At 38.1% G+C, this 25,345-nt stretch overlaps 1 protein-coding gene across 2 annotated transcripts in view; it reads left to right on the forward strand.

Annotated features, from left to right (window-relative positions):
- MDN1 (midasin AAA ATPase 1) overlaps positions 1-25,345 on the forward strand; it is a 92,602-nt gene that overhangs the window by 23,932 nt on the left and 43,325 nt on the right. For both annotated transcript variants that reach the window (XM_021545486.3, XM_077782306.1), the window contains exons 18-49: positions 628-772; positions 1,721-1,817; positions 2,994-3,107; positions 3,728-3,875; positions 4,038-4,148; positions 4,963-5,114; positions 5,575-5,753; positions 6,128-6,336; positions 7,336-7,482; positions 8,226-8,367; positions 8,495-8,629; positions 8,706-8,844; positions 9,774-9,912; positions 10,004-10,134; positions 10,621-10,765; positions 11,881-12,010; positions 12,577-12,807; positions 13,526-13,723; positions 15,154-15,362; positions 15,899-16,021; positions 16,956-17,153; positions 17,245-17,352; positions 17,920-18,108; positions 18,988-19,077; positions 19,171-19,431; positions 19,567-19,837; positions 20,175-20,334; positions 20,633-20,749; positions 21,872-22,080; positions 22,469-22,614; positions 23,102-23,304; positions 24,403-24,623. In XM_021545486.3, coding sequence (XP_021401161.1) covers positions 628-772; positions 1,721-1,817; positions 2,994-3,107; positions 3,728-3,875; positions 4,038-4,148; positions 4,963-5,114; positions 5,575-5,753; positions 6,128-6,336; positions 7,336-7,482; positions 8,226-8,367; positions 8,495-8,629; positions 8,706-8,844; positions 9,774-9,912; positions 10,004-10,134; positions 10,621-10,765; positions 11,881-12,010; positions 12,577-12,807; positions 13,526-13,723; positions 15,154-15,362; positions 15,899-16,021; positions 16,956-17,153; positions 17,245-17,352; positions 17,920-18,108; positions 18,988-19,077; positions 19,171-19,431; positions 19,567-19,837; positions 20,175-20,334; positions 20,633-20,749; positions 21,872-22,080; positions 22,469-22,614; positions 23,102-23,304; positions 24,403-24,623 — 5,197 coding nt within the window. The remainder of the gene's footprint in view (positions 1-627; positions 773-1,720; positions 1,818-2,993; positions 3,108-3,727; positions 3,876-4,037; positions 4,149-4,962; positions 5,115-5,574; positions 5,754-6,127; positions 6,337-7,335; positions 7,483-8,225; positions 8,368-8,494; positions 8,630-8,705; positions 8,845-9,773; positions 9,913-10,003; positions 10,135-10,620; positions 10,766-11,880; positions 12,011-12,576; positions 12,808-13,525; positions 13,724-15,153; positions 15,363-15,898; positions 16,022-16,955; positions 17,154-17,244; positions 17,353-17,919; positions 18,109-18,987; positions 19,078-19,170; positions 19,432-19,566; positions 19,838-20,174; positions 20,335-20,632; positions 20,750-21,871; positions 22,081-22,468; positions 22,615-23,101; positions 23,305-24,402; positions 24,624-25,345) is intronic.

Below are 25,345 nucleotides of genomic sequence, written 5' to 3' on the forward strand. Positions count from 1 at the left end.
CAATCTGTGCTGTTTATCTGGAAGTGATTTTTCTTAAATGTTTCAAACCCATAATATGTTTTGATGACATTAAGTGGGATTAGGAGAAACCATGAGGTTTATTTATGCTTGTTTACTGTCACCCTGATAATCTGAATATATTTTCTCAAATTTCATGTAAAGTGTATGAGATGTTGACCAGTCCTCTATAGAGAAATGTATTTTTGAGTAGTTGGAGAATGTCTTGACTTAATATAGTGTTAATTAGTAGGATACAGATTCCTTAGGAGCATAATACTGCTTGTGTCTTTAGATTTCTTTGGATTAACTTTATTCTCATGTGGTGTTAGTGATGCATATGCACCACAGTGGTAGATTGCACAAATAAGAGATTTTAAATCTGTTGTATTTGAGCCAATCTAACTGGCTACTGATACAATGGTATGATAACTGTCTGACTTCTGTGACTGGCAAAATGACTGCTGTTACTTGAGAGAGAGCAGTGAAACTGCTTCTGATGTAAAAGGTCTGGAGTTGCCATTTGTCTAATCAAGCCATAGATTGCACACCAAGTATTTCCAGTATCTGAATGCTTCAGTTGACACTCCATTCCTGGCAACATGATTAACAAATTGATCTTGCTTTTAGGGTACTCTGGCACAAGCAGTAAAAAAAGGAGAGTGGGTTTTATTGGATGAGATTAACTTGGCTGCAGCAGAGACTTTGGAGTGCCTGAGTGGTTTATTGGAAGGATCATCTGGATCACTGGTGTTACTAGATAGAGGAGACACAGGTACTATTTCTTTGCTTGCTTATGCTGTATTTTGGTGTTCAGCTGAGTTCCCTATCCTATGTAGCTCTAAATAAATTGAGATAATTTACCATTAAAATGAATGTGTGCACAAGAGAGCAATGTGCTCTTAGTAGATTTCGTACTTCTTTGCAAGATGTCCAGAACACTGGTGTGTTCTCAACAGCACTGTAGGGGCTGCTGTGGAGAAAGTTAACTCCTTTTACAGATGTAAAGATAAAAAAATGCAGTTCCTGGATGCTACTCTTGAGAGCTACAGAGAGAGGCAAATGTTCTGTGAGCATCCCAGGCTGAATTTTCTTCCTGGCTGAGGGAAGAACTGGCTATTATTCTGAAAAAGACAAAAGGAGTTCCAACTTTAGGGCTCATAATTTTTGAAATGTTTTGTGCTGTTACAACATCTTGCTACACACAAAAATGTCAAGGTTTCACTTGCCTGTGGCTGTTGTGAAGATGCAGGTACTTCTGATAAAATCACTAAGGACTTTTCTCTGAAAATTTTTGACACTGGTATTTTTAAGGAAGGGTAGGAGCGCAGCAATAGAAGAAATACACCATAGTTAACATATAAATATGTTAATCATGAACTTTGATGTTGCTGTCAAGGCAGGATGGGAATGAGAAAACTGACTCAGAAGGCTGCTGAGAGTAAAACTCTGGTTTATTGAAAATACACTGCTCTTTCATACAGAGCTTTGTGAGGACCAACTTCATTGGTCCTGAAGTGAAAACAACTCAAGCATTGGTGCAAAGTGCTTGACGCACAGTGATAGAACTTAACTATAAACAATGTGAAAAACAAGATACAAAGAATTATTTACATTCTTCTCTAGCTCCTTCCCAGCCTTCTGCCTGGCTAGAAATTCTCAGTTTCTTTCTTTGACTGAATCTGAGACCCACACTTTGTCTTTTATTTCTGTTTTGCTTTAGAGCCTCTTGTCCGCCACCCCGATTTTCGCTTGTTTGCCTGCATGAATCCAGCTACAGATGTTGGAAAGAGAAATCTTCCTCTAGGAATAAGAAACAGGTAGGAAATAATGATTCTAGGACAAAATAGTCACTGTCTTTTTCAAAGTTTAATTAGTTTCAGGAGTTGACCAGTGAAGAATGCTTTATCTGAAGCCTGAGGATGTAAGTAAGAGCTCACATTTGCTACCTGTGAGAGATGTATAGTGAGGGTTTTTCATGAAGTAGAGTCAGCAAAATACTTTGGTGAAGTAGCTGAGGCATGTGCAAATGGTCTAGCAGTAGTGTAGAGTGTTGTCATTGGGAGCAGGAAATTATTATTCTTCACATTTAAGCTGTCAGTACTTGGGAATGCTACTGCAGCAGTTTATGTTCCTGATGGGAGTAATAAATACAGATAAGTGCTTGCTGTCTGCTTAGCAGCCTTTCTCTTAACTGAGAAGTGTTGATGATCCTTGCAAAAAGCTGCATATCCAGTCCTGTTCACTCAAAAGGAAGGTGGTTTGCATGGTGGCACAGATGTGTGATACTCAAAATATTTGATGTGTGGTCTCAAAGCGTATAAGCTGTGGCAAGGCAATTGGAATTGTGGCAAATCCATTCTTCAGTACCATCTACTATGTACATATCTCCTGCTGCTTGATGCAGTTTCCCTCATGAGTGCCAAAAATTGCATGTGTAGTCTCTTCCCAGATTCATAAACACTGGGCAAGACTCTGGAGATGCACCAGCTACGTGTAACTAGTCATTTGTAGTTATTAATGGCAAAGCAAGGTTTTATTGCTATTGGATCTCTTGCAGAATAGTGAAAGAAAAGAAAATGGGTATAATACAGAAGAAAAAGATTTCAGCATCAGCATAACTTGCTAAGTCTAAATGAATTAATATTTCTCATTTTTCAAAAATAGCTACTACTGTGTCATTACTTTGTTCAGGCTGTAACATTTGAGTATCTATTGCAAATTGTTTAAATTGTAATTTAAGCCATATTGTTCACTTTCAGTCTAACATGTTAAACTAATTCAGATAAATTACTTGAAAGTATTAGCAATACCATATGTTTCAACTGCTCTGGTTCTTGAGTCTAGGTTTGACACTCTATAGGTCTGTAGCTTTAAAAATCAGTATTCTTTTACTTAAAAATTAAACATGTTATATGCCATGAGATTTATGTATAACATGATTTTTCAATGTGGTCAGGTGTATTAAGTGTTATAGATTGATTTGATTCTTGCAGGTTTACTGAACTTTATGTAGAAGAATTGAGAAATGAAGTAGACTTACAGATTCTTATAATGGATTATCTGAGAAGTTTGAATGTGAACAAAAATACAGTACAAGGAATTGTGAAGTAAGTTCACTGTAATCTTTTTAAATTCTTGATGAAATAAGCCACAAAAAGTAAATATGTGATGATAGTCTGTGGTTAGACTGCTTTGGGAAACGCTGTAATGCTCCCCATGCAGCAGTTAGCACAGCTTTAGGAAACAGAAGAGTATAGACATTCATCTTCTTAATTCTGCAGGTTTCTATATTTGTGGGAAGGAGATTTTTATTTTTTTAAATTCAGAATTGTTTTCTTAGTGACACCAGTTAAATAGCATTGTTGTTTCAGTCCTCTTTCCCATCTGAGAGACTACAATGGTTTGCTTCTGTAGATATTTCCGAAGAAAGTCTTGTGTGCTTGTCTAGTTATTTTTCTTTCCCCTAGTGTAAGGTGAACTATCTCATGTTTAGAATAGTTGGAGTTTACGCTTTGTATATCGAGCTCAGTCAAAAATATGGTTCTAAAAATACTCTTTTGCTGTGCTTCACTGACTGTACAGATGGTAGAGCTTGTCATGGCTTTCATAACCTGGAGCTTTTAAGAAAAATAGCAGTTGGGGGTAAACTGAAGTGTTCATACTTGGGGTTTGATTCTTGGAGCAATGGTCTGATCAGTAACAGCTCTATGTAACTTTATTTTTGCAGCTTTTATTTGTCTGTGAGAAAGGAAGCAGAAACAAAGTTGGTGGATGGGACTGGCCACAGACCTCACTACAGTCTCCGTACCCTGTGCAGGGCATTGAGATTTGCAGCGTCTAATCCATGTGGCAGCATAGCACGCTCCCTGTTTGAGGTGATTACCTGCGCTGGTGTTTGTTTCAGTGTGTATTCACTACAGACGTTTGGGTAAAGGATAATCTTCTCTAAGTTCAGTATTGAACAGAAATGGTTCTTTAATCTGTATGTTTTTTCCTTAATTTTCATGTTTATCACTGAAAACAATTCTTTCTCTTAGGGCTTCTGTCTGAGTTTCCTGACACAGCTTGACAGAGGTTCTCACCCGGTGGTTCAAAAGCTAATATGCCAGCATATAGTCTCTGGGAACATCAAAAGCCTTCTCAAGCAGGTAGGCAACTAAGATTATGAAGAACTGTCTGGTATTTAAAGTAGAATTCATTTTGAGTTGTTTTCTCTCATTTTTTCCTCTACATTTTGTTCTTGCAGTTCGGTTTTTCATTCTACAAAGTTAAGAACTGGAAAAAATTAATACCATTCTTTTGCAGTTTTTTTAGTTTGCTTGCATGTTGATAATGTTAGCTGGTTGATTTGTTAATTTGAAAAAATATGGAAGCCTGAACAGTTAAAGCACTGTGGAGTGTGGGCAGCTTATGCAGTGGTTCCAACTGTAAAGCTTTTGCAGACTTTGGAGGAACTTTCTCAGGCTTTATATTTTTAGACCCTGAATGCAGAACATATGGATATGAAGAAGCATCTGTGCTTTATCTCTTATGGGAAAGGAAGAATGTCACTAGTGCTGGGAACCCAGCATGAGTTTGCATGGGAGATGGGAAAGCCAGTTAAAGAGATGGGTATTTGTTTCAAAATAAACCCTTTCATGCTGGAAAAAGTGTATAAATAAGTAAAAAATATTAAAGCAAAATTCTTTTTAAGTGCCCTACAAAATTCAGTGCTAAGATTCTTGAGACATTTTTATCTTCATGCAACTGGCAAAGATTCCTGCTTCATGACCCTGAAATAATCTGGTAAAGTTTTTCCTGTAATTTGCATTCTGTGACAAGGGGACAGTGTTTACTGCAGGAGTGTTCAGGGATTAATTTAAAATTACTTTAGAGAATATGTAGCAGTGGTATAACAGTAGTTGTTTTCATCAACAAATTGAAACTCGTCTGTATAATTTTATTTCTGTCATGTCTCCTTAGCAAATACCAAAACCTCAAGGAGGGAGTTTTATACTTATAGAAGGGTACTGGATTTCAGCTGGAGACAAAGAACCTACAGTAGATGAGAGTTACGTGCTCACCCCTTCAGTTAAGCTTAATCTGAAAGACATTGTCAGGGTTGTGTCTGCAGGGTAAGTGTTTCAACTTTTAAGTTAAAAAAAAAAGTTAAATATGTTTGTTTAGGCCTTGTGTTGTTGGTATCCCTCTAATCTTTATTGTTTGGTTGAATAATGTCTATTTTCCTTTTAACTTTATAGTGAACTTTTCATTATAGAGTGACTTGAAATTTATGCATATGTTTCTTGTTTCCTTAGACCATCTTATTGCCATACCTAGTTTTATTTAAATTCTGATCTAGAAATTTAGGTTAGAAGAACCTGCTTATTTTGTACTGCCATGAAAAGCTTCATGGGTAGCTGTTAGCACTTGGGAGTAAAGTTATTTGCATTTCCCGGTTAGTGTGTGATCTTGGATACCCCAAATGAGTTAAGTGGTAGTGTTTTGATAGTGTGATTTAACAGTGTTGACATCTTGTGTGTGAGAAAGTCATGGCTCATGCTTCTAAGCCACTATTTTGGTCATGGCTTTTAGGACTCATCCAGTACTGATTCAAGGAGAGACCTCTGTTGGTAAAACCAGTTTAATTCGCTGGCTGGCCGCTGCTACTGGGAATCATTGTGTAAGGATTAACAACCATGAGCATACTGATATCCAAGAATATATTGGCTGTTACACATCAGATGCCTCTGGAAAGCTGGTATTTAAGGAAGGTAAGTGAGCATGTTCTATATACTCCAAATTCCTGTCTCATTTCAGTGGCTAGGTTTTTTTGTTTTCATTTTCTGATTAATTTGTCTGGTTTATTACAAAGGAGAGATGACCTGTCATAAAGTTAGTAGTTGCACGTTAATGATAATCACTTGTGTGAATTTCAGTGAATTCTGAAAAGTTCATGTCTTTCTCATCATGCTTGTCCCATGGGACCTAATGATGATAAGCCAACAATTTAAACAATACTGTTGCTTCATCATCTGGATCAGTGCTTATCCTGAATGAAATGAGTTGCTGAAAGTATCTGAGTGCATGCTTCTGTTAGATTTGCTTTATAAGATTTTTGACTAGGAATTTTTCTGTTCCCCCCAAGGCATTCTCATAGATGCAATGAGAAAGGGCTACTGGGTTGTTCTAGATGAGTTGAATTTGGCTCCCACTGATGTTCTGGAGGCTCTCAACCGCTTGTTGGATGATAACAGAGAGCTGTTCATTACTGAGACTCAGGAGGTTGTCAAAGCTCACCCTCGCTTCATGCTGTTTGCCACACAGAACCCTCCAGGTCTCTATGGTGGCAGAAAGGTCTGTATGCTCTATTCCTTTTGGGTAGCTAAGACTTTAGGGAGTTAATCTCTCTCATACATACAGTGTGATGTGAAAATGTTTTGATGTGTAGCATCATGAATCTCTCAAGAGGGAGAGAGTTGAGGTGGCTGTGGACTCTCAGTACAGCTGGGCTCTGTTTAGGTGAGCTCCTTGTTTCATGGATACAGAATTTCTAATTAATTTTAGGCAGTTGAGATTTAAGTTATTTAGTGAACTGGAGTTCATGTTTATTATACTTGGATCTGGAATACTTGAATACTGGAAATTCAGAGTGATTGGTATGTGCTGTGCTTTGGATTTGTGACGAAAGCAGTGTTGATAGCACAGGGATGTGTTAATTATTGCTGGGCAAAGCTTGCACAGATTCAAGGCCTTTTGTGCTTCTCACACTGCCCCACCTACTTGTGGAGTAGGTAGGGGGTGCATGAGAAGCTGTGAAGGGACACAGCTGGGACAGCTGACCCCAAAGGGATGTTCCAAGCCATAAGACATTGTGCTCATCAGTCAAAACTGGGGGGAGAAGGAGGGAGAAGGGGAGAGTTCACTGTTTGTTTCCCTAAGTAACTCTGGTGTATGATGAAGTCCTTACTTCCCGGAGATGACTGAATACCTGCCTGTGAAGTGATGAATGAATTACTAATTTTGCTCTGCTTTCACATTTTTTGCCTTTTGCTTTACTTATGGAACTGTCTTAGCCTAAAAGTTTTACCACTTTTACCCTTCCAATACTCCCATTATAGGGAGAGTGAGTTTGTGGCTTTGTAATGCTTAGCTAGCTATGCCCTTAAAACACTCAGTCCATTTTAAAGCGTTTGTCCTCATTCAGATTGTCTCCTATGCTTTGTTCAATGTTGATGTGTATGTGTTAATTTGTATGTTATGACACTATCCTTATTTCCTTTGGATGTGTAGGGGAAGATCTGTGAACAATATCAAAGGAAAAAGTTCAAATAGTGGTGTGGTCTCATATTTTAGGTTTTGTCCAGAGCCTTCAGAAATCGTTTTGTGGAGCTGCATTTTGATGAACTGCCAAGTGCTGAACTGGAAACCATCCTGCACAAGCGATGCAGTTTGCCACCTTCTTACTGCAGCAAGCTTGTCAAAGTCATGTTAGACCTGCAAGTATGAGAGTCTTTTTTCTTTTAGTATAATAAATGCAAACATACTTCAATGTAACATGCACAAAGTTATAGAAATTCCTTTTGGGGGGAGGTATTGTTGTTTGAAGGATATTTAAGATTCCACATCATGGAGACAACCCACCAAGGTGTTAATTATCAGTAGTTAAGACTAAGATTAGGGAAGGTGATGTCAGATTTGAGAGAAAACTAGGAGCAAAAAAAACCAAACAAACAAACCACCAAAACCCCAAAAACAAACCAAAAAACTAGACACTTTGGGAATTAATATGGCTCCTTGCTCTGGAGCCAAAACAGTATTGGATTTGTAGGGGTCTTTGGGTTATGTGAAACTTGGTATTATTTTTAAGCAGCAATTTTGGGTATGTTTGGATACTCCTGTATTCAACAGACATTTGACACTTAGTATGTAGTTAAAACTACCTTGTATTTAAAATCAATTACTGCAGCACAAACTGGATTTTGTTTTATTCCAGGTACCTATTTTATTCTCAGTTGGTGTTTTTTTAAAAATTATTATTATCTAAATTATTTCATTCCTGGTGCTCATCAAATACCTGCCTAAAAGGAGTTAATGTTCAGATGTTGTGATTCTACCAGACTTTTTTTTGCAATTATTCATAACATTTTCTTGTTGCAATGTCACTGCAGAGAGGGGTGATTAGGTTTGCTTGAAGTATTTGGACGGGTTGATGAAAAAATGCCTGGCTTTTGTTGTTGTGGCAGTCTTACCGCAGAGGTTCGACGGTGTTTGCTGGGAAGCACGGATTCGTTACCCTGCGGGATCTGTTCCGCTGGGCTGAAAGGTACAGGTTGGCAGAGCAGCTGCAGAAGGACTATGACTGGCTTCAGCACTTAGCAAATGATGGTGAGCACTACTGCCCCAGCTTTTTTAAGTGTCCGTAGAATTGCTTTCCAGCCCCATTTCTTAAGTGTAAATTTTTGTTGCTGATTACCCAGGTAGTAATTACTTTCTCTCTTCCTTTGTTTTGTAGGTTTTATGCTTCTGGCAGGCAGAGTCAGGAAACAGGAGGAGGTGGATGTTATTCAAAATGTCATTGAAAAACACTTCAAGAAAAAAATATATCCTGAGTCTCTCTTCTCAGGAGAAAGTGTCAAAAAGCTACTGGGTGAGTTTTCTAGAGGGGCCCCACTGGAAGATCTGTAGATGTGATGGAAGCTGATGGATTGCTTTGTGTTGTGCAGCTAAGTCTTCCACGTGGATGTCAGTGATGGACAGAGATTTTAGCCATGTTGTCTGGACTCAAGGGATGAGGAGACTTGCCACGTTGGTGGGACGAGCCCTGGAGTTTGGTGAACCAGTACTGCTGGTGGGAGACACTGGGTAATCTTTTTATGATGTTCTTGGTAGTGCTTCATCAGCTGCTGAGCTGGAGACAAAATGATTGTGTGAGCTTCAGTGCTGCTTTGGTCTGGGACATTTGAGCCTGTCTTGTGGCAGACTTGCAGCTGCTGTTTTTCACAGTTCCTTTTTGAGGGGAAGCAGATGCGTCTCATTTAGCCTGTATCTTTGATGGGTTTATCTGCATTGTGTAACTACACAGAAGTTATATAAAAGTAGTAAAATAAAAGTGAACTGACTTCAGACCCCAGCTTACAAGGTGCCCTGTAGAATCTCGCTGTGCCTCACAGGACTTTTGGGGTATTGTGGCATTTTTTCTCTTACAGAGCACATTCAGTTTGCATGTTTTATGAGCTTGAATATTGCTACCACTTCTTCACCTCATATGCTGTAGTGGAGGTCGTGGAAGTAGATACTTTCTGCTCTTGTGCTGGTTATAAATTTGCAGAGTAAATTTTTATGGAAGAGAAGGAAAGAAAAATGCAAGAAAAGACAGAAGGAAAATTTACTTGGGTAGTAAATGAAAACTAGATACTCAGCAGTTTATTCCCTCAGACTTAGACTTGGTCTAGGCATGTAGTATTTCCAGTTCAGTGAAAAGTTAGGCTGGTTGAATATCTGTAAGGGCAAGTTGAAATAAATTTGACTTTGAACATGCAGAAATCCATCAATGCAGTTATTGATTTAAATTTAATTAAAGGCCTCCTGTGCAAGTCAGCAACAGTTGTGCCAAAAATGGCTTCACTTTGCATGCATTTCTTTCAACGAAAGGAGCAGAAGAAAATTTGCATGCTGGGCCTTTGCCTCATAGCTCTTCAATGAAAGTATGAATCCTGTCCAAAGTGAGCTGATTGTTTGGTTTTGCTTCTGTTTTTTAATTCACCCTTTTAAATTAAATGACTTGGTTGCAGGTGTGGTAAAACCACCATTTGTCAGATCTTTGCAGCATTAACAAATCAGAAGTTGTACTCAGTCAATTGTCACCTGCACATGGAGACATCAGACTTCCTGGGAGGGCTGCGACCAGTCAGGCAGAGGTCCAAGGAGCAGGTTTGTCTTGCACCTCTAATACTTTGGGTGGTGTCACTATGGAAAAAAAAAGTAGCAGCTAGAGCTTCTCACATTCTTTTCCATTTTTTAGGAGGAATCTGATGGTTCTAGACTATTTGAGTGGTGTGATGGACCTCTTGTTTTAGCAATGAAGGAGGAGGGATTTTTCCTCCTTGATGAGATTTCTTTAGCTGATGATTCTGTGCTAGAGCGGCTTAACAGGTATGTCTGAGATGTGGCAGTACTAAGCATCCTCACTGTGTCTGTTTATTATCCAAACATGAGTGGGGTAAATCCGACTTGTTTTAGGCACTTTTGTTTTCTGGCTTAGGTGAGCTGCTCTCTTGCTGAAAGGGACAGTGGTACAATTAAAACTTGAAAGTAAAATCTCTAGCTTACCATCTGCAGTATTAGTGTTTTCAGCCTGCCAGTGAGCTCTTGAAATTATGTATCATGCCAAATCCCAGGAACAAAATCTAGTTATTCCCCTCTTTTGTGTGTGTGTAAAGAAAACCCCCAGAACAACTAAAATATAAATTCAACTTCATTATCTGTTTGCAGTAGTATCCCTCATTTTAGTCTTTTCTGTTACCCATTTTATTGGGTAAATGAAAGTTTATCCAGGCCAATTAATGTTATTTTCTTTTTAAAGTGATCTTCTGAAGTGTGAAGCAAAATTTAAGCAATATTTTTTTACCTTCTCTCTAGTGTTCTTGAAGCTGAAAAGACATTGGTACTTGCTGAGAAAGGTGGCCAAGATGATGAGGAGAATGAAGTAGAACTGTTGGTTGCAGGAAAGAAATTCCGTATCCTTGCGACCATGAACCCAGGAGGTGACTTTGGGAAAAAAGAGGTAAATGCCAAAACATCTGGAAATGCAGAATGCATCTTCTGGTCATACTGTCCATTAAGTGGTTGGAGGTGCAATGTAAAAATGCATCATGGCAATTCTGGCATCCAGTGCTTTCTAGTTGGCATCTGCTTCATCACTCTAAAGGAGGGTTGGGGTGAATCTGTTTTCTGCCACTTCTGTGGGCTATCACTGTGGCATTATAAATTAATACTCAGCAAATTGTCAAAGGAAGCTTCAGGCCCCTAAAATACTCTAGGTAGACTTGATATAGAGAATATTCAAGTGCAGGAACTATGACTTGTGAAGCAAGTAAATCCAGGTCTCTGGGGTACTACAAAGTTGCATATCAGCTTTTTCTCCTTCATGCTATTCAGAAAGTGATGGGCATCTTGTGTTTCTTAGTGAATAATGAACATTACATCCCAAAAAAGCTTTTTCATTAAATGAAAAAATTTGTTTCTGAAGTTGGGAATTAAGTAATTTAAAACAGGTTTTAAAATAACCATAAGACAACAAAATGCTACAACTTTCGAGCAGTGTTGGAAGCTAGGTTTATAAAAAAGAACCAGGAACTCTTTTACTTAAAAGAAGATGGGTACTCCATTTAAAGTGGTTTCTGAAGTACAGAACCACTCATTGAGGCCATGTGTTTAAACAGGATTTATTTCTGGATTGCATTTGTTCTACTAATTTTTGTTTGCCCAATTTAGCCAAGGAAGAGAGAAATTAGAGAAAAGCGCTGTAATTGAAAGCAAATTTCCATGTGGTGATTTGCCACTGCAAGCAAAGGGAGATGACAGAGCCTTTGTTTGATACAGTGTCCGAAAATGAAGTGGAGCTTCGCTGCTTGCAAACCAGCTCAGTTTCTTCCCATATTCTTTTGAACTTTCTGTGTCACCCATTTCCTGCATTGATGCCACTACTGGAAATCTTAATCCTTCTTCTTTCAAAGATTTTCTTAAAAAGTGTCTCTGTCAAAATTAGAAGGAAAGATCTATTTTGTTCATTTTATTTATTGCTTACAAGTACAGTGACTACAAGGCAGTTGCTAACTGACCTTTAGGGAAGATATTTTAATGAATCTTCAATTGATCTGTCACTCTGCTTGTTTGCAGCTTTCCCCTGCGCTGCGCAACAGATTTACAGAAATATGGTGTCCCCAGAGCAATGGCCGCCATGATTTGATACAGATTGTAAAACACAATCTTCATCCAGGATTGTCTCTGGGTGCAATAAACCACGAGGGTAAGTATTTCTGTGTGTTGGTATTCAAATATTGCTAAGAAAATAAAGAGTTCGGAGGCCACCAACCTTTTCTCAGAATGTACACCACTGTCACCCTTTTCTGCTACATTTCTCTCTGAAGACAATGCGATATATTTTGGACTTCATTCTTCCTTCACTGTGTATCTTAGCCAGAAGTAAATTCAAGGCTGTGTTTACTTCATGATCAAGGTAAGTTCAACCATCCCCAGCCCTTCAGTGTCCCAGATTGGTTTTAATATAGAGTGTTGAAAGAACTGGTACTTAATTTTTTCTCATACTAACAGTGAAGCCAGCATCTTCACTGTTAGTAGTAGTCACTTGATGCTGTCTTGTTACCTGAATTTAAAAGGATTTGTAACAACAGCTCAGGCAGGAGCTTTCTCTTTTCTTATTCTGTTTCTAGGATATAGAGTACCCATCCACATTACTCATGCAATTGTACCTACTTTGAAGATGTTTTTACAACAGTGTAGTAGATGTGACCAAAAAAATGGTAACTCAAATTTATTTGGTGGGGTTTTGTGTGATTTTAAATTTTTTTTTAGGGGAAGACATAGCAGAACTCATGATGGACTTTGTTGAATGGCTGACTAATCAAGAGTTTGGTCGCCAGTGTATTCTCAGTGTGAGAGACATCTTGGCCTGGGTTAATTTTATGAATGTCATGGCAGAGGATGAGTCGAGTTCTGTCAAGGGATGCAGCCATCTTAACATTTCTCCAGGGATGTCTTTTATCCATGCTGCATGTTTGGTGTATATTGATGGAATAGGATCAGGTAAGTCTTCAGTGATCATTTAGTAGCAGAAAATAGTAAACTGTGTATTTATATTAATATTTTTAGTCAAATGCAAACAAAATGCTTTGGGGTAGCATGGGGCTTTTCTAGGAGACGTTTTCACTTCCATTTGACAACTTTCTGTACATTATGTGCCTTTTCTGTGTTTCAGTAGCAAGAGTTTGAGTAATAGAGCAAGATGAATTAGAGGGATTAATAATATTACAAAGGCTAGCATACAAATTAAGAAAACCTGTGGTTTTTACGCAATTGATGGGGTTTTACTGAGCTGATACAGTACTTGAGCACATACTATGCTCCCTATCCCCCACTGCACATATCAGCATCTGTCTGTGCTGGCCTGCACTGTGCACATAGCTGAGAATGCATATTTGTATGTTTGGCTGCTGGCCCAGCTGATAAACATAGATAAGGGAGAGGAGGAAAAGTTGAAGGCACAAGAAATGGCAGAAGAGAAAGCCTGGGGTCCTATGGCAAGCGATCAGGGTGATTGCAATGGTAGAAGAAAGGTGGTTGGAAATACGATATTCTTACTTCTGATGCTCATAGAACAATCTGTCCATGGTAAATGGTACTAGAAGCACTGAAAACATTAAAATAAAGTATAAACCTTTGTGCACATGAAGGGATGAGTTTCTTGTCATAAGATGTATGTGCCTAATTATGTTTAGAAGCACATTTTACTTTCCTATTACAGGTACAACATCCTGTTCAGCTGATACAGCTTTATTAGCTCGTGAGAAATGCCTGACATACTTACGTGAGAAAATGAGTCAATTCCTTGAGCTGACTGAGTATCAGAAGAATGAACTAAAGATTTATGACAGAACAAAGGAAAAAGAGTTTGTATGGATGGACAACATTATGGGAATTCACCCATTTTTTATTCCAAGAGGCAAGAGACTGTGGGAGTGGGTGGACATTTATTCTGTGATTTATATTTTCAGTAATTTTGTTATTCACTAAATCTAAGTAGGATACCTGCACCATCATAGAGCAATTTATTGGTTCTTAAGCTTTAGAAAAATCCCTATTCTGCCTCCAAGTGTGTAGATTACAACTCAGTCACATTTATTAAGACACCTCTGTTCACTCCCTTTTTTCATTACTTCTTAATGGCCTAATTTTCATAGACTTTTTGGTGTAACAAAGCTTTTTTTAAATTTTGAGTTGTGATTTTCTGTCACTTCTGCATGCTCAGAATGCCTGTTAACTTCCACTAACTAAAGCTGCAGCTCATCCTGGCCCCTGTGCAAAGCATGGAAACCAGGGGTCCTGGAGTACAAAGCTGAACAGAATGCAGGTTAATGCCATGCCTTGCTCTAGGCTCTTGAATATTTGCTGCAATTCTAGCAAAATCATTAAATCTCTGCATTTCAGTTCATCATAGGACAAAAAAATGCAAATGGAACTAGAAAAACACTGCTTCTTACCCTTGAAATACACGACTAAAAAGTGATGACTGAGCTTTCTAATTCAGCTGGTTAGTTTTTAGCCCATGGACCTGTGTGTTCCTAATGCTGTATTATTTGTTCATATTTGGCCTTCCTGGATTCATGGATTGTGTTAGTCATGCATAAAATTGTACAAAGTAAAGCTTCTTTGTAAACTGCTTAGTTCCCCTCTGCTGATTAGTTCACAAAAGGAATCTCTTTGGATCCCTTTCCTACTAAACAGGTATGAGTTTGTGTAGTATGCATTGGTGATTAATATCTTGTATAAATGAGTAATGCAGTATTACACATTTGGCGGAATGATGTCCAAGGAGCTATACTGGCTGGAATTTGGCAGACAAACTATGCTCTCTCCCCACTGTATGCCATAATAACAGTAAGGGAGAAGCAAGTTTTTAATTAAGAGGATGTTCCTTCACAGAGCTGGCAGCATGTGGAACAGATTAATCTGGAATATAGCTGGATTGTATCCCTCAGTGTCAATTTTTCAAGAGCTGCTTCTGAGTTTTAGATCGACATGACTGAAGTGCAAGAACGTATTTATGTTTGTTCAGGAATAGCACTCTAGTTTAGGTCATGAACCAAGAGGTATTGAGGTTTCATGGCAAAATAAATCCTATGTCCATATGCTTGTTTTGCAAAATTCAGTATAAATATGTGGAGATGAGCTGAGATGCAGCTATGGGTCAAACAAAGTGTATGTGCCACATCTCCAAAAATGGCACATGAGCTGGATCTCCATTACTTGATGTACTGAGATCAGCAATTTACAGACAGAGTGAGCTCATTCAGAGGCACACTGTCAGCACCTCCAGCATAAACATTCTTTAATTGTTTAATTATTTTCTGATTTATCTTTCCTTTATTTTAGGCCCTGTTCTCCAGAGGAACAACATGACAGATTATGCTTTAAATGCTGGGACTACTGCAGTGAATGCACAGAGACTGTTAAGAGCCCTACAACTTAACAAACCTATTTTGTTGGAGGGCTCACCAGGAGTGGGCAAGACCAGCCTAGTTGCTGCCCTGGCAAAAGCCTCAGGGAACTGTCTTGTTCGAATCAACCTGTCTGAGCAAACGGTAGAATAAAATATTATCTTAATTACTTGATGTTTATGGCAGGGTAGAAGCTTTGTATAACTTCTAAATTGCAGTTCTCTTTAACTTTGGCACTGTGTCTGAAATTTCAGTTTTTCCTTCTTGGTCTCAGTGGTCTCAAAACTGAATGGGAGGGGGAAGCAGACAGAGCAGTAAGCTTCTGTGAGTGAATGCCAGTTCCCAGATATTTCTGTTCTTTTCAGGTGAAGACATACATAACTTCATCTACTGTGTTTTTCTTGGCTTCTGCAACATTACTCGAAAACAGCTTTAAGACTTTTTAGCTTTTCTGTCCCAATTTAAATTTTTGTTGTTAAATAATGCACTTGGTCACTGGAATCCTATAATGGAAAAGCTTTCAGCATTTTGCAATTGCTGAAAATTTTTAATTAGATCTAAAGTGTAGGTATTAAAAGGGAAGTGAGAATATGTTAAGTAAAGTTAACAAATGCTGTCTATGAACTTCTGTTAAATTTTGCATTTCCTTAACTCTCCCATTCTGTTCTTTACTCCCAAAGGACGTGACAGACTTATTTGGGACAGACTTGCCTGTTGAAGGTGGGAAGGGAGGAGAATTTGCCTGGCGTGATGGACCACTGTTAGCAGCATTAAAGGCTGGGCACTGGATTGTCTTGGATGAGGTAAATTCAGGTCTGGGGACAAATGAAACTGAATGTTTTAGAAGAGCAGGTTTGGTGATTTGGCTTGTGGAATAAATACCTTTGAGTGCTGACAACCTCCCTTCATGAAGGCAGGTGATATCTGGACTTCCTTGAGACAAGAGAACAAGGATTGAATCCCAGCTTAATTTATTGCTGAAAACCAAGGATAGGTTTGATTTTACATTTGAAAGTTTTTGGGGAAGAATGTCAACAGAAGTTTTGGTACAAGTGTTCTTTATGGATACAATTTCACTGAAATAGAAGGTGTTTTTCTGAGGACTAATATACTAATGATCTCAATTAAATCAGTAACCAACTAATGTGTTGGTTACTGATTTAATTGAGATGGGGAAGAGTTCCATCTTGCCAATATAAGCTTTCCTGACACTGTGGGTTTTTTCATGTACCATGTAGCAAGGGCTTTCAAACTTGTGTGTGCACAGATCTGCCTTGGCAATATGCATTCTAATTACTGCAGAGTGCAAAACCTTCATTTGTTTAGCCCCTTGTATACCTCCTTTTTTTCCCCACTATTGAGAAGAATGCCACTTAAAACAACCACTGTAATTAAATAGCTGAGACTGCCTTAATTTAAACAAACAAACAGAATGCTCCAAGTGCCACAAATGTATGAACATAAATTCAGGAAAAAAGTCTTGAAAATGCAGGTTTTAAAATGGAGAATTGTTACATTACCACAGTGAAAAAACACAGTACAATTAACAAGTGAACATAAGGAAGTATTAATTGCTCCAGTGTAATACCAGTCTAGCTGATGGTAATAACTTGTGTTAGTTCTAGAGCAGCAATGAAATGGAATTTTACCTTCTGTAAATCTCAGACTATTAGACTAGAGTGTATGAAAAAATTTTTTTTGGAGTATTAATATTGTATCCTTATTTCTTTTCTTCAGTTGAATCTGGCTTCTCAGTCTGTGTTAGAGGGGCTTAACGCGTGCTTTGACCACAGAGCTGAGATTTATGTTCCAGAATTGGGAATGAGTTTTCATGTACAGCACAAGATGACTAAGATTTTTGGATGCCAGAATCCGTACAGACAAGGAGGTGGAAGGAAGGGTCTCCCCAAGTCCTTTCTTAATAGATTTACACAGGCAAGCTTATTTGTTTGGTTTCAACTACATCATGATGCTGTCTTACACGTTTCTGATTTTATAAACACTCTGAATTCTCTTGATTTTATAGGTGTATGTTGATCCCCTGTCAGCAGAAGATATGAAGTTTATTGGGAGTACATTGTTTCCTGCTATTGATAAAACTATTATTGCTAAAATGGTTGCTTTCAATAACAAGGTAAACATATTTTAATTTTTTTTTCTGTAGAAGTAGGCAGAATGCAGTAAGATTAGAAAAAAAAATAAGTATAATGTTTTATTTCCAAGCGTTTTTATAAAGAAGTGTGTGGGTAAAAATGAGGGATGGAAATATATGCAGAGGAAAGTAAAGAACACCACTAAACCTGAATTCTTGTACCATGACAATCAGATGCTTTGTTGATATTTGACGAGGCACTGTTTTTCACAAAAGTTAAAACATATATACACAGAAGAAAGTAGTATTCTGTGACCGTAGGTAAAATCTCTTGTGTCAACATCTTACTACATATTCATTTATAAGATTGCAAGAGTAAACTACAAGAGCTGAGTGTTAAGAGAAACAGTAGAGACAAATGAAATCAAGCTTTAGTTCCTAACATATCATCAGCAAAGTAAATTCAACCTGCTCTTTCAGTTGTCTTTGTCTTGTAAGCAGTGCCAAAAGCAGAAGTTGAGTTGACATTTTAAAAAAATATTTGAAGATCATCTTGTAGATGGGATAAAAGATAATTTTTTAAATTATTCTTTTTTTTTTTTTTTCCAGATTGAAAAAGAAGTAATGGCTGAAAAAAAGTGGGGACAGAAAGGAGGACCCTGGGAGTTCAATTTACGTGATCTTTTCCGCTGGTGCCAGCTTATGCTTGTTGACCAGTCACCAGGCTGTTATGATCCAGGCCAGCATGTGTTTTTGGTATATGGAGAAAGAATGAGAACCAGAGAAGACAAAGAAATGGTGAGCCATTAGTTCCTTCTTTCTCTTCAGATGGGCAGGATATATTTATAGAAATCCAAGTATAGATCTCCACTTTGAAGATTCCTTGTCCGTTCATAGACACTTACCTCTTAAAAATTAAAAATAAGTTTGTTTGGAGTTTTGGGGTTTGCTGTAGATACCTACTCTCCTTGCTGTTTGAAATATCAATTAGTTTGAAAGCAGACAGCTGATGTAAATGAAGGCAAGTAGAAAAACAAAGAGCTTAAATTAAAACACATTATACTTGTGTGTGATTCTGTATTAAATAATAATGTTTGCTACCTACTTCTCCCTCTCGCTTATCCTGTGCTTTTGTTTAATTTCACACAATTGAAATGGTATTAAACTGGAAAGTCAGATTGTGAAACTGAAGTTACTGGCTGTATGTGACTGTAAATCCTCATGGATTTACTGTCCCCTCCCTGTAACACTGTTCGATTTTAATGTGTTTCCAAAGAACTTTTTTATGAAGTAAATTCTATCCCACTGTTTTGTTAAACAAAAATACCGCTTACAGTATTTCAAGTCTCAGGAAACTGTGATTAATGAAAGGGTTGCTGTGGGCAGCTCACACTCACACTGTGTGCTGCACTTCGACTTAAATGAGCTTGTGCTTTACAGTGTTAGTTACTGTCGTACAGCTGTGGAGCTGAGAGGAAAAGATAATTCAGGTGTAAACCTTTAGAAGTGCATCTTTGGAACGTAGATAAACCTTTAGAAGTGAATCATAGGATAATAATAGATAATCATGGATTATCCTTTAGAAGTGAAACACAGATAAACCTTTAGAAGTGAATCTTTGGAACAAGTGGATAACTTGAACTGATAAGTGTTGTTTTGCTGTTTTAACTGTTCTAGGTTATTTCTGTATACAGAGACATTTTTGGCCAGGAGGCTGATGTGTATACAGGAACCAGGGAGTTTCACATCAGTCCATATAATGTTCAGGTAAACTGTTGACAAGGGATTTTGTGAGGAGGTAGGGAAGGAAGCACCTTGTGCAGCTAAACTCCATTTGCCTCTGTCTGTCATCCCTTTCAGATCGGTTATTCAGTTCTTTCTCGTGGCAGCTATATTCCTCATTCTGGCAGAACTCTCTCCCTTCTGCATCATTCACTGCAGTCCCTGGAGTCTATAATGAAGTGTGTGCACATGAGCTGGATGGTGATCCTGGTGGGCCCAGCAGCTGTTGGCAAAACCAGTCTGGTGGAGCTGTTGGCTCATCTCACGGGCCATCGGCTGAAGATCATGGGGATGAACAGCGCAATGGATACAACTGAGCTCCTGGGTGGATTTGAGCAGGTAAATACTGTTTTGGTAATATGGCAGAATTTCTCCTTCCTACCTGCTGTGAGTTTAGTGTTTTAAATGGAGCCTTGTTTGTAAATGGCACCACAGTGTTGTGCATGAGCTAACTCCCTAATGGCCTGTTTGCAGGTTGATATCAACAGGCCATGGCAGCGCCTCTTGGAGAAGGTGGAGAGTGCTGTGACCACACTCGTAAGGGACAGTCTGCTCCTGGCAGAACTTTGTGCAGATGATGCCGAACTCCTGCTGCGTGCTTGGAGCAATTTCATCCTGAATTACAAACCCAAATCTCTGGGGGAAGGAGGTGGAAGTGTTACAGCTGAATTAGTGAACAAACTGGAGGGAATACTTATACTTACCCAGCGACTAAACAACAAAATAAATTCTTACACAAAGGCAGGTATGTATGTTAGTTTTCCTTCTTTTTTTTTTTAATCATTGTTTAAAATAAGGCATCAATACTCACCAAATTTCATCTAATGGGGGAGAAGTGATGCAGAAAAGTATCTGTTTTAGGGAGTAAAGTGTGAATCTGTTTTATATTTCTTTGTGCGTGCGAGCCTTTTCTGTTCACATGGATTTTGCTTATGGGAGGCTACTGAAGAGCTGGAGCCTCTGCTTTTATGTTCCCCTAAAAAGCAGGAAGTATATATGTTTATTAACAAAATAACTACTTGAATGGTGCTGGAAGCTACTTCATTAATATAAGTCTCAGTGTAAGATGTATTTCCTTTCAGAGTTTGCTCACCTGGTAGAAGAGTTCCGGCGTTTCAAGCTGCAGCACGCCCAGGCTGCTGACTGCAACAGCCATGGCACTTTTGAGTGGGTAGATGGGATGTTGGTTCAGGCCCTGCAATCTGGAGACTGGCTCTTAATGGACAATGTTAATTTCTGCAAGTAAGATATTTTAGTGGCCTTGTTTCAGTGAACCCTTTGACTTCCCAGATTGACTTTGCTTTTTACTGAGTGATTCACAACTGAGTATTTTGTATTTTATAATATACAGGAGCAATATGTTTGATTTTCTGGAAAAGAATTCATTCTCAGACAGCTTAGCACTTGACAGTTTTCCTGTTACCTTATAGAGTAATTAGCTGTTTGGGTTTTGCTTAAGGATGGTACAATTTTGATTTCAGATCAGCAAGGGATCAATTTGGTACTTTTTTATGACCACATGAATTTGTTTTGAATGTAGCCCTTCTGTGCTGGACCGTTTGAATGCTCTGCTAGAACCAGGAGGTGTTCTGACCATGAGTGAGAGAGGTGTCATAGATGGCACGATTCCTACAATAGCTCCCCATCCAAACTTCAGGTATTCCTGCTTTTTGTTTCTCTCTTTTTTTTTGCCCCTTTATCAAATAGCAGGTTTAGCATAAAAATGTCATCAAGTGAGCCAGTCTTCTGATATTTTGAATGCTATTCACTTTGCCATGTAGTGTAGTGACACTCTCTAGCAGGGAAGAAAACTGCACTGTGGTGAACATATAAAAGAAAGCTTAAGAGGCTTTGCTTTATATCCCTGTTGCAATACAAACTATTACACAGGAAAATTCATAGCAGTGTGCCCATGCCTTTATTTTGCATTTCTAACTTAGAACTTCAGCACTTCACTGTTTCACTGAGATGGAATTGAGGATACATGCATTGAGGATGGTGAAGTCTTGAGATATGCTGGTTAGGAAAGCTGCTATATGGGCATAATAATTTTCTTCCCAATTTTTTCCATCCCGTATATAAATTTGAATTTCCTGCAGTGACAGGACTTTAAAAAGCCCCAGCAAACCACTCAAATAGACAGTCTGTCCTCTCAGACCTAAAGCAGTCTGGGGAAGATGGGAGGAGAATGTAACAGGATTCTGTATCATTCCTACCTCTTAGAAATTCATAATGAGGATACTTGGATTGATCTGGTTCCTCTGAATTGGAAACATTCTTGATTTTTCAGAAACCTGTTCCCACTACATTTTATCTCAGAAGTACTTTTTCCTCCTTGCTTTTAAGAGGTGTCTATATTATTAACTACTTGAATGTTGGATGCTTCAGTTTTAAATAGCACAGATTTATTTGAAGCTGTTGCTAAGACTTCTAAAAATCTTTATAGCTCAGAGGCATAGTCTAACTTTCTAAGTCGGCAAATGATAAAACACATAACTCAGATAATAAGGAGTTAGAAGTCATGTGGAATATCTGTATCTAATTGCAAAGTATAACTATTCATACAGATTTCTCATTTAAATTCAGTGCCCGTCTCTGGATTTCTAGATATTGTGTCCCCATTTTTAAGAAGATTAATTTACTTTATGGAGAAGCAGATTTGGTAGTTCCAGAGTGATAGTTTAAAGGACCTAAGTTGCATCTTAAGAATTTAAGGAAGTTGAAGTGGATGATTGTAGGCCCCTTCCAACCTGAATTATTCTTTTCTAATATCCAACAGACTCTTCCTTTCTATGGATCCAGTTCATGGGGAAATATCCAGAGCCATGCGGAATCGTGGGATTGAAATTTACATTCCTGGGGAGAATGATGGAAATATATTTGACAGTCTGGATTTGAAGTTACTCCTGCATGGTTTGGGTTTAGTTGGAGATAGTGTCTGTGATGCACTTCTGGCTGTGCATTCAGAAACCAAGGCAGCTATAGCAGGTAAAAAAAGTCTGTTCACTATTCTTTAGCAACATGGGCTCATTACAGTGTTTTGTAAGGAGACATCAGATACTTGGACATTGTCCCTTGCTATCAGGAAGCCAGTGTATTCAAAGTGAAAATCAGCAAAATATATTGGGTTTGCGCAAGTTGCATTTTGCAGCTGAGTTTAATTCATCACAGCTGTTTGGTGTCTTATTTTGAGCTGGTCATCTGTTATTTATAGTCTTGTCAGATTTTCTTATTAGCCTTGGGAGGAATCCATTCAGCTTTCAGGTCAATAGGATATATTTCTTTTGTATCATGACACCTAAAGTGGTGTTTTTCAGATTAAAGGGCTGACAGTTGCTAAACATTCGTAGCACTCTAATTGCTATGTTTCTTTCAGGTTCCATGTCATCTTTGTCACCTTTGCTTCAGGCTGCTGTATTAATTGTGCAGCAAATTCAAAGAGGCTTTGGATTAGCAAAGTCTTTCTACAGAGCCTGTTGGGAAGTTTATGGCCGCTCACAACAACTGCAGATTAACCAAAAGGTAAAAATCCTACATTTGAAAGATTTTCTTGGATCATCTAGATAAGTGAAAAATGTAACTTTGTGAGGCTAGTGTTTGAGATCCTCTGTTTTTGAAGTGCCTGAGACAGAGACTGATGAAGATGGTGTTCTTGGGAGAGATGAACCAAACAATATCCTGTTTAGACTCTGAGGCCTGCAGTTTGTAACAGCTTCAGCTGAGATTTGGGATATTCATACTGATGCATCAGTAGCCTGTAACACTGTGCACACTGTCACCTGTAGACACATTCACTTCCTGTTTGAAACTACACAGTGTGTTATTTCACTTCTGGTAGGAATGCTTTGGTACTTTTATTGTGTATGTTATATAGTGTTTGTAGAAGATTTGGTCTATAACAATTTCATAAAAAATGCGTGTAATTGAAGAGTTTCCTGAGCTATGGTGCTTAAATACATGTTATATGTTTGAATGTGACTCTAAACTGCTTTTTGGTTGTTTGTTGTAGCTTGTGTTAGAATTGGTTACGAGGCATGCTTCCTCTCTGGGTTCCCCTGACACTTGGGGTGAATCCTTGCTAGCAGTGGGACTGTGGCCAGACTCGCTGCCTTCGGCTCTGTTTGCAGCTGAAGACTCACTCCTTTCCACAGTCCAGAGTGATGGACAGGTCCTGATGTATTGTCTGCATAGACTAAACCTCAGAAATTGCAGGTAGGCGGGAAACTTTTTTTTTTGGCCTAGTAAATGAAAAACAGTATACGTGAACTATTCATGGCATGTCATTGTTTATTGCAAATTGTGCAGGAAAAGATTGTGATTGTCACACTCTGGTGTTCCTGTTACCTTTCCATACAACCACTGCAAATGAAAGTTCAGTTATTTACTGGTTTATTCTTAAGTATTCCAAATACATTCAAAATACTTGACTTTTTAATCTTCAATAAGTGCATTTGACTCAATTTTGAGAGTTGTTTAGCTGAAAATGTGAATGCAAACACTGAGTTTAATAGATAATAAGAGCCCCAAAATTTCTTCCTTTAGTTTCCTTCTAAGCTTTAAAAAACATGAACATTGAAGTAGTTTAAAGTATACTAATGATTTTCTGGATTTCCAGTTTACATGTAATCAATTATTCATCAGTAATTTTAGGTCCAGTAGCTTCAGGTAAAAACATTATTTTGCTTGTTCAGACAGAGCTGTCTGAAAGAAGCAGAGGCCCCTGTGCAGGGGGTATATGAAAGAATTTTCTAATGATTTCTTGTGCAATATAGCTGTTAATTTTTACAACACTGGTGCAAAAACTTTGTTTCTGCCTTCTTTGCTTAATAACCCACTCTGGACTATAAATATATAGATAGATCCTGTAGGTTGCTTCCAGTGAAACAACAAGCTGTGGAAGTTTGTAGTAAGAGAAAAAGTTGAAATTGTAAACTCTAAGCAACATGCTGTGTTTGCTATTTTTGTTCAGTTTTGTTGTTTATTTTTACTCAATGACACTTTTTTCCCTATCTTTGTCTTTTTAAATTAAATTTGCATATCATTCTGGTGCACAAATCAATTAGAATTTCTCAGTGAAATTCTGTGCATATTCTTTTGGGATAGTGCATGAATTTTTGGCAACAGTGAGCTCCTAAGACACTGCCAACTAATTTGAAGTTGGAAACTGGTTTTAAAGCAAATAATGGAGGAAATATGATTGCATTGCTGCACTGATGCCTAAAGATAGTTGCATAGCTTGACTTGCAAAATATATTTTTTCCTGGACCTGGCAGCTTGAGCCCTTGATTGCTGTACTTCTTTGTGTTTCAGGACATTACCAGTGACTCTGCAAGATCTTAAGAAAGTTACGCAGTCCACTAATCCTGAGAGTCTCAAGTTCAGTGCTGTTGAGATGGATGCAAACTGGATGGATGAAATGGAAGTTCTCCAGGCTTCAGTGAAATTGTTCATACAAAAGGCGACCAATCAAGACTGGAAATTAAGGGCTAAATGGCTTAACTCCTTAGCCAAAAATCTGCCACAGGTGCTTGGTATGTAATAATTTAACTTTGTTTGTCTAAGGGCTGTCTTGTTATGTTTCTATAAATCCTAAGTCTTCTATGAAAACATCCAGACTATTCCAAATCATGAGTTATGAAGACTTTCAACTACCCACACTAATTCAATGGCATGGAGGCTCCAGGGAGGGGCAGACAGGTTGTGCGTGTTAGGGAAATAAGGAGATTTGGGCTGTGAAAAACATCAATTACTTGTTTTAAAATTTTAAAAGTTTAATAGTAATAAAATAGTTATAAAAACAGTAATAAAAATTATAGCAATGAGAATTTGGACAATCAGAGATAGGACAATAAAAGCAAAGAATTATGTTTGTCTGGATGCTCTCTGGCAAAGAATTATGGACATCTGGATGCTCTCTGGCAGTATGCCACAAAAAGCATGCCTTGTGAACAAAGGATTAACCCTTAAAAGCAATAGCCTGTTGCATATTCATATACTTCATACATGATGCATAAATTCCTTGCAAACTAGGGATTTTTCTGATTTTGGTCAACTTTTTCCCCTTAATCTTGATGGCTCCTAAAAGACTGAGAGGAGGTGGAAGGATGTTTGTCTTTTCTGATAAGGAGGCTGTAACTCCTAGTTGTCTTGTTGCTGTTATCTCTGTGCAAAGAATTTCTTGATTATCACATCCCTTTCTTGAGCTAGTCAAAAAATATCTTACGTTGCCTAATTTCTATTATAACATTATGTT

The sequence above is a fragment of the Lonchura striata genome, chromosome 3, assembly GCF_046129695.1.
Source record: "Lonchura striata isolate bLonStr1 chromosome 3, bLonStr1.mat, whole genome shotgun sequence".
NCBI lineage: Eukaryota > Metazoa > Chordata > Aves > Passeriformes > Estrildidae > Lonchura > Lonchura striata.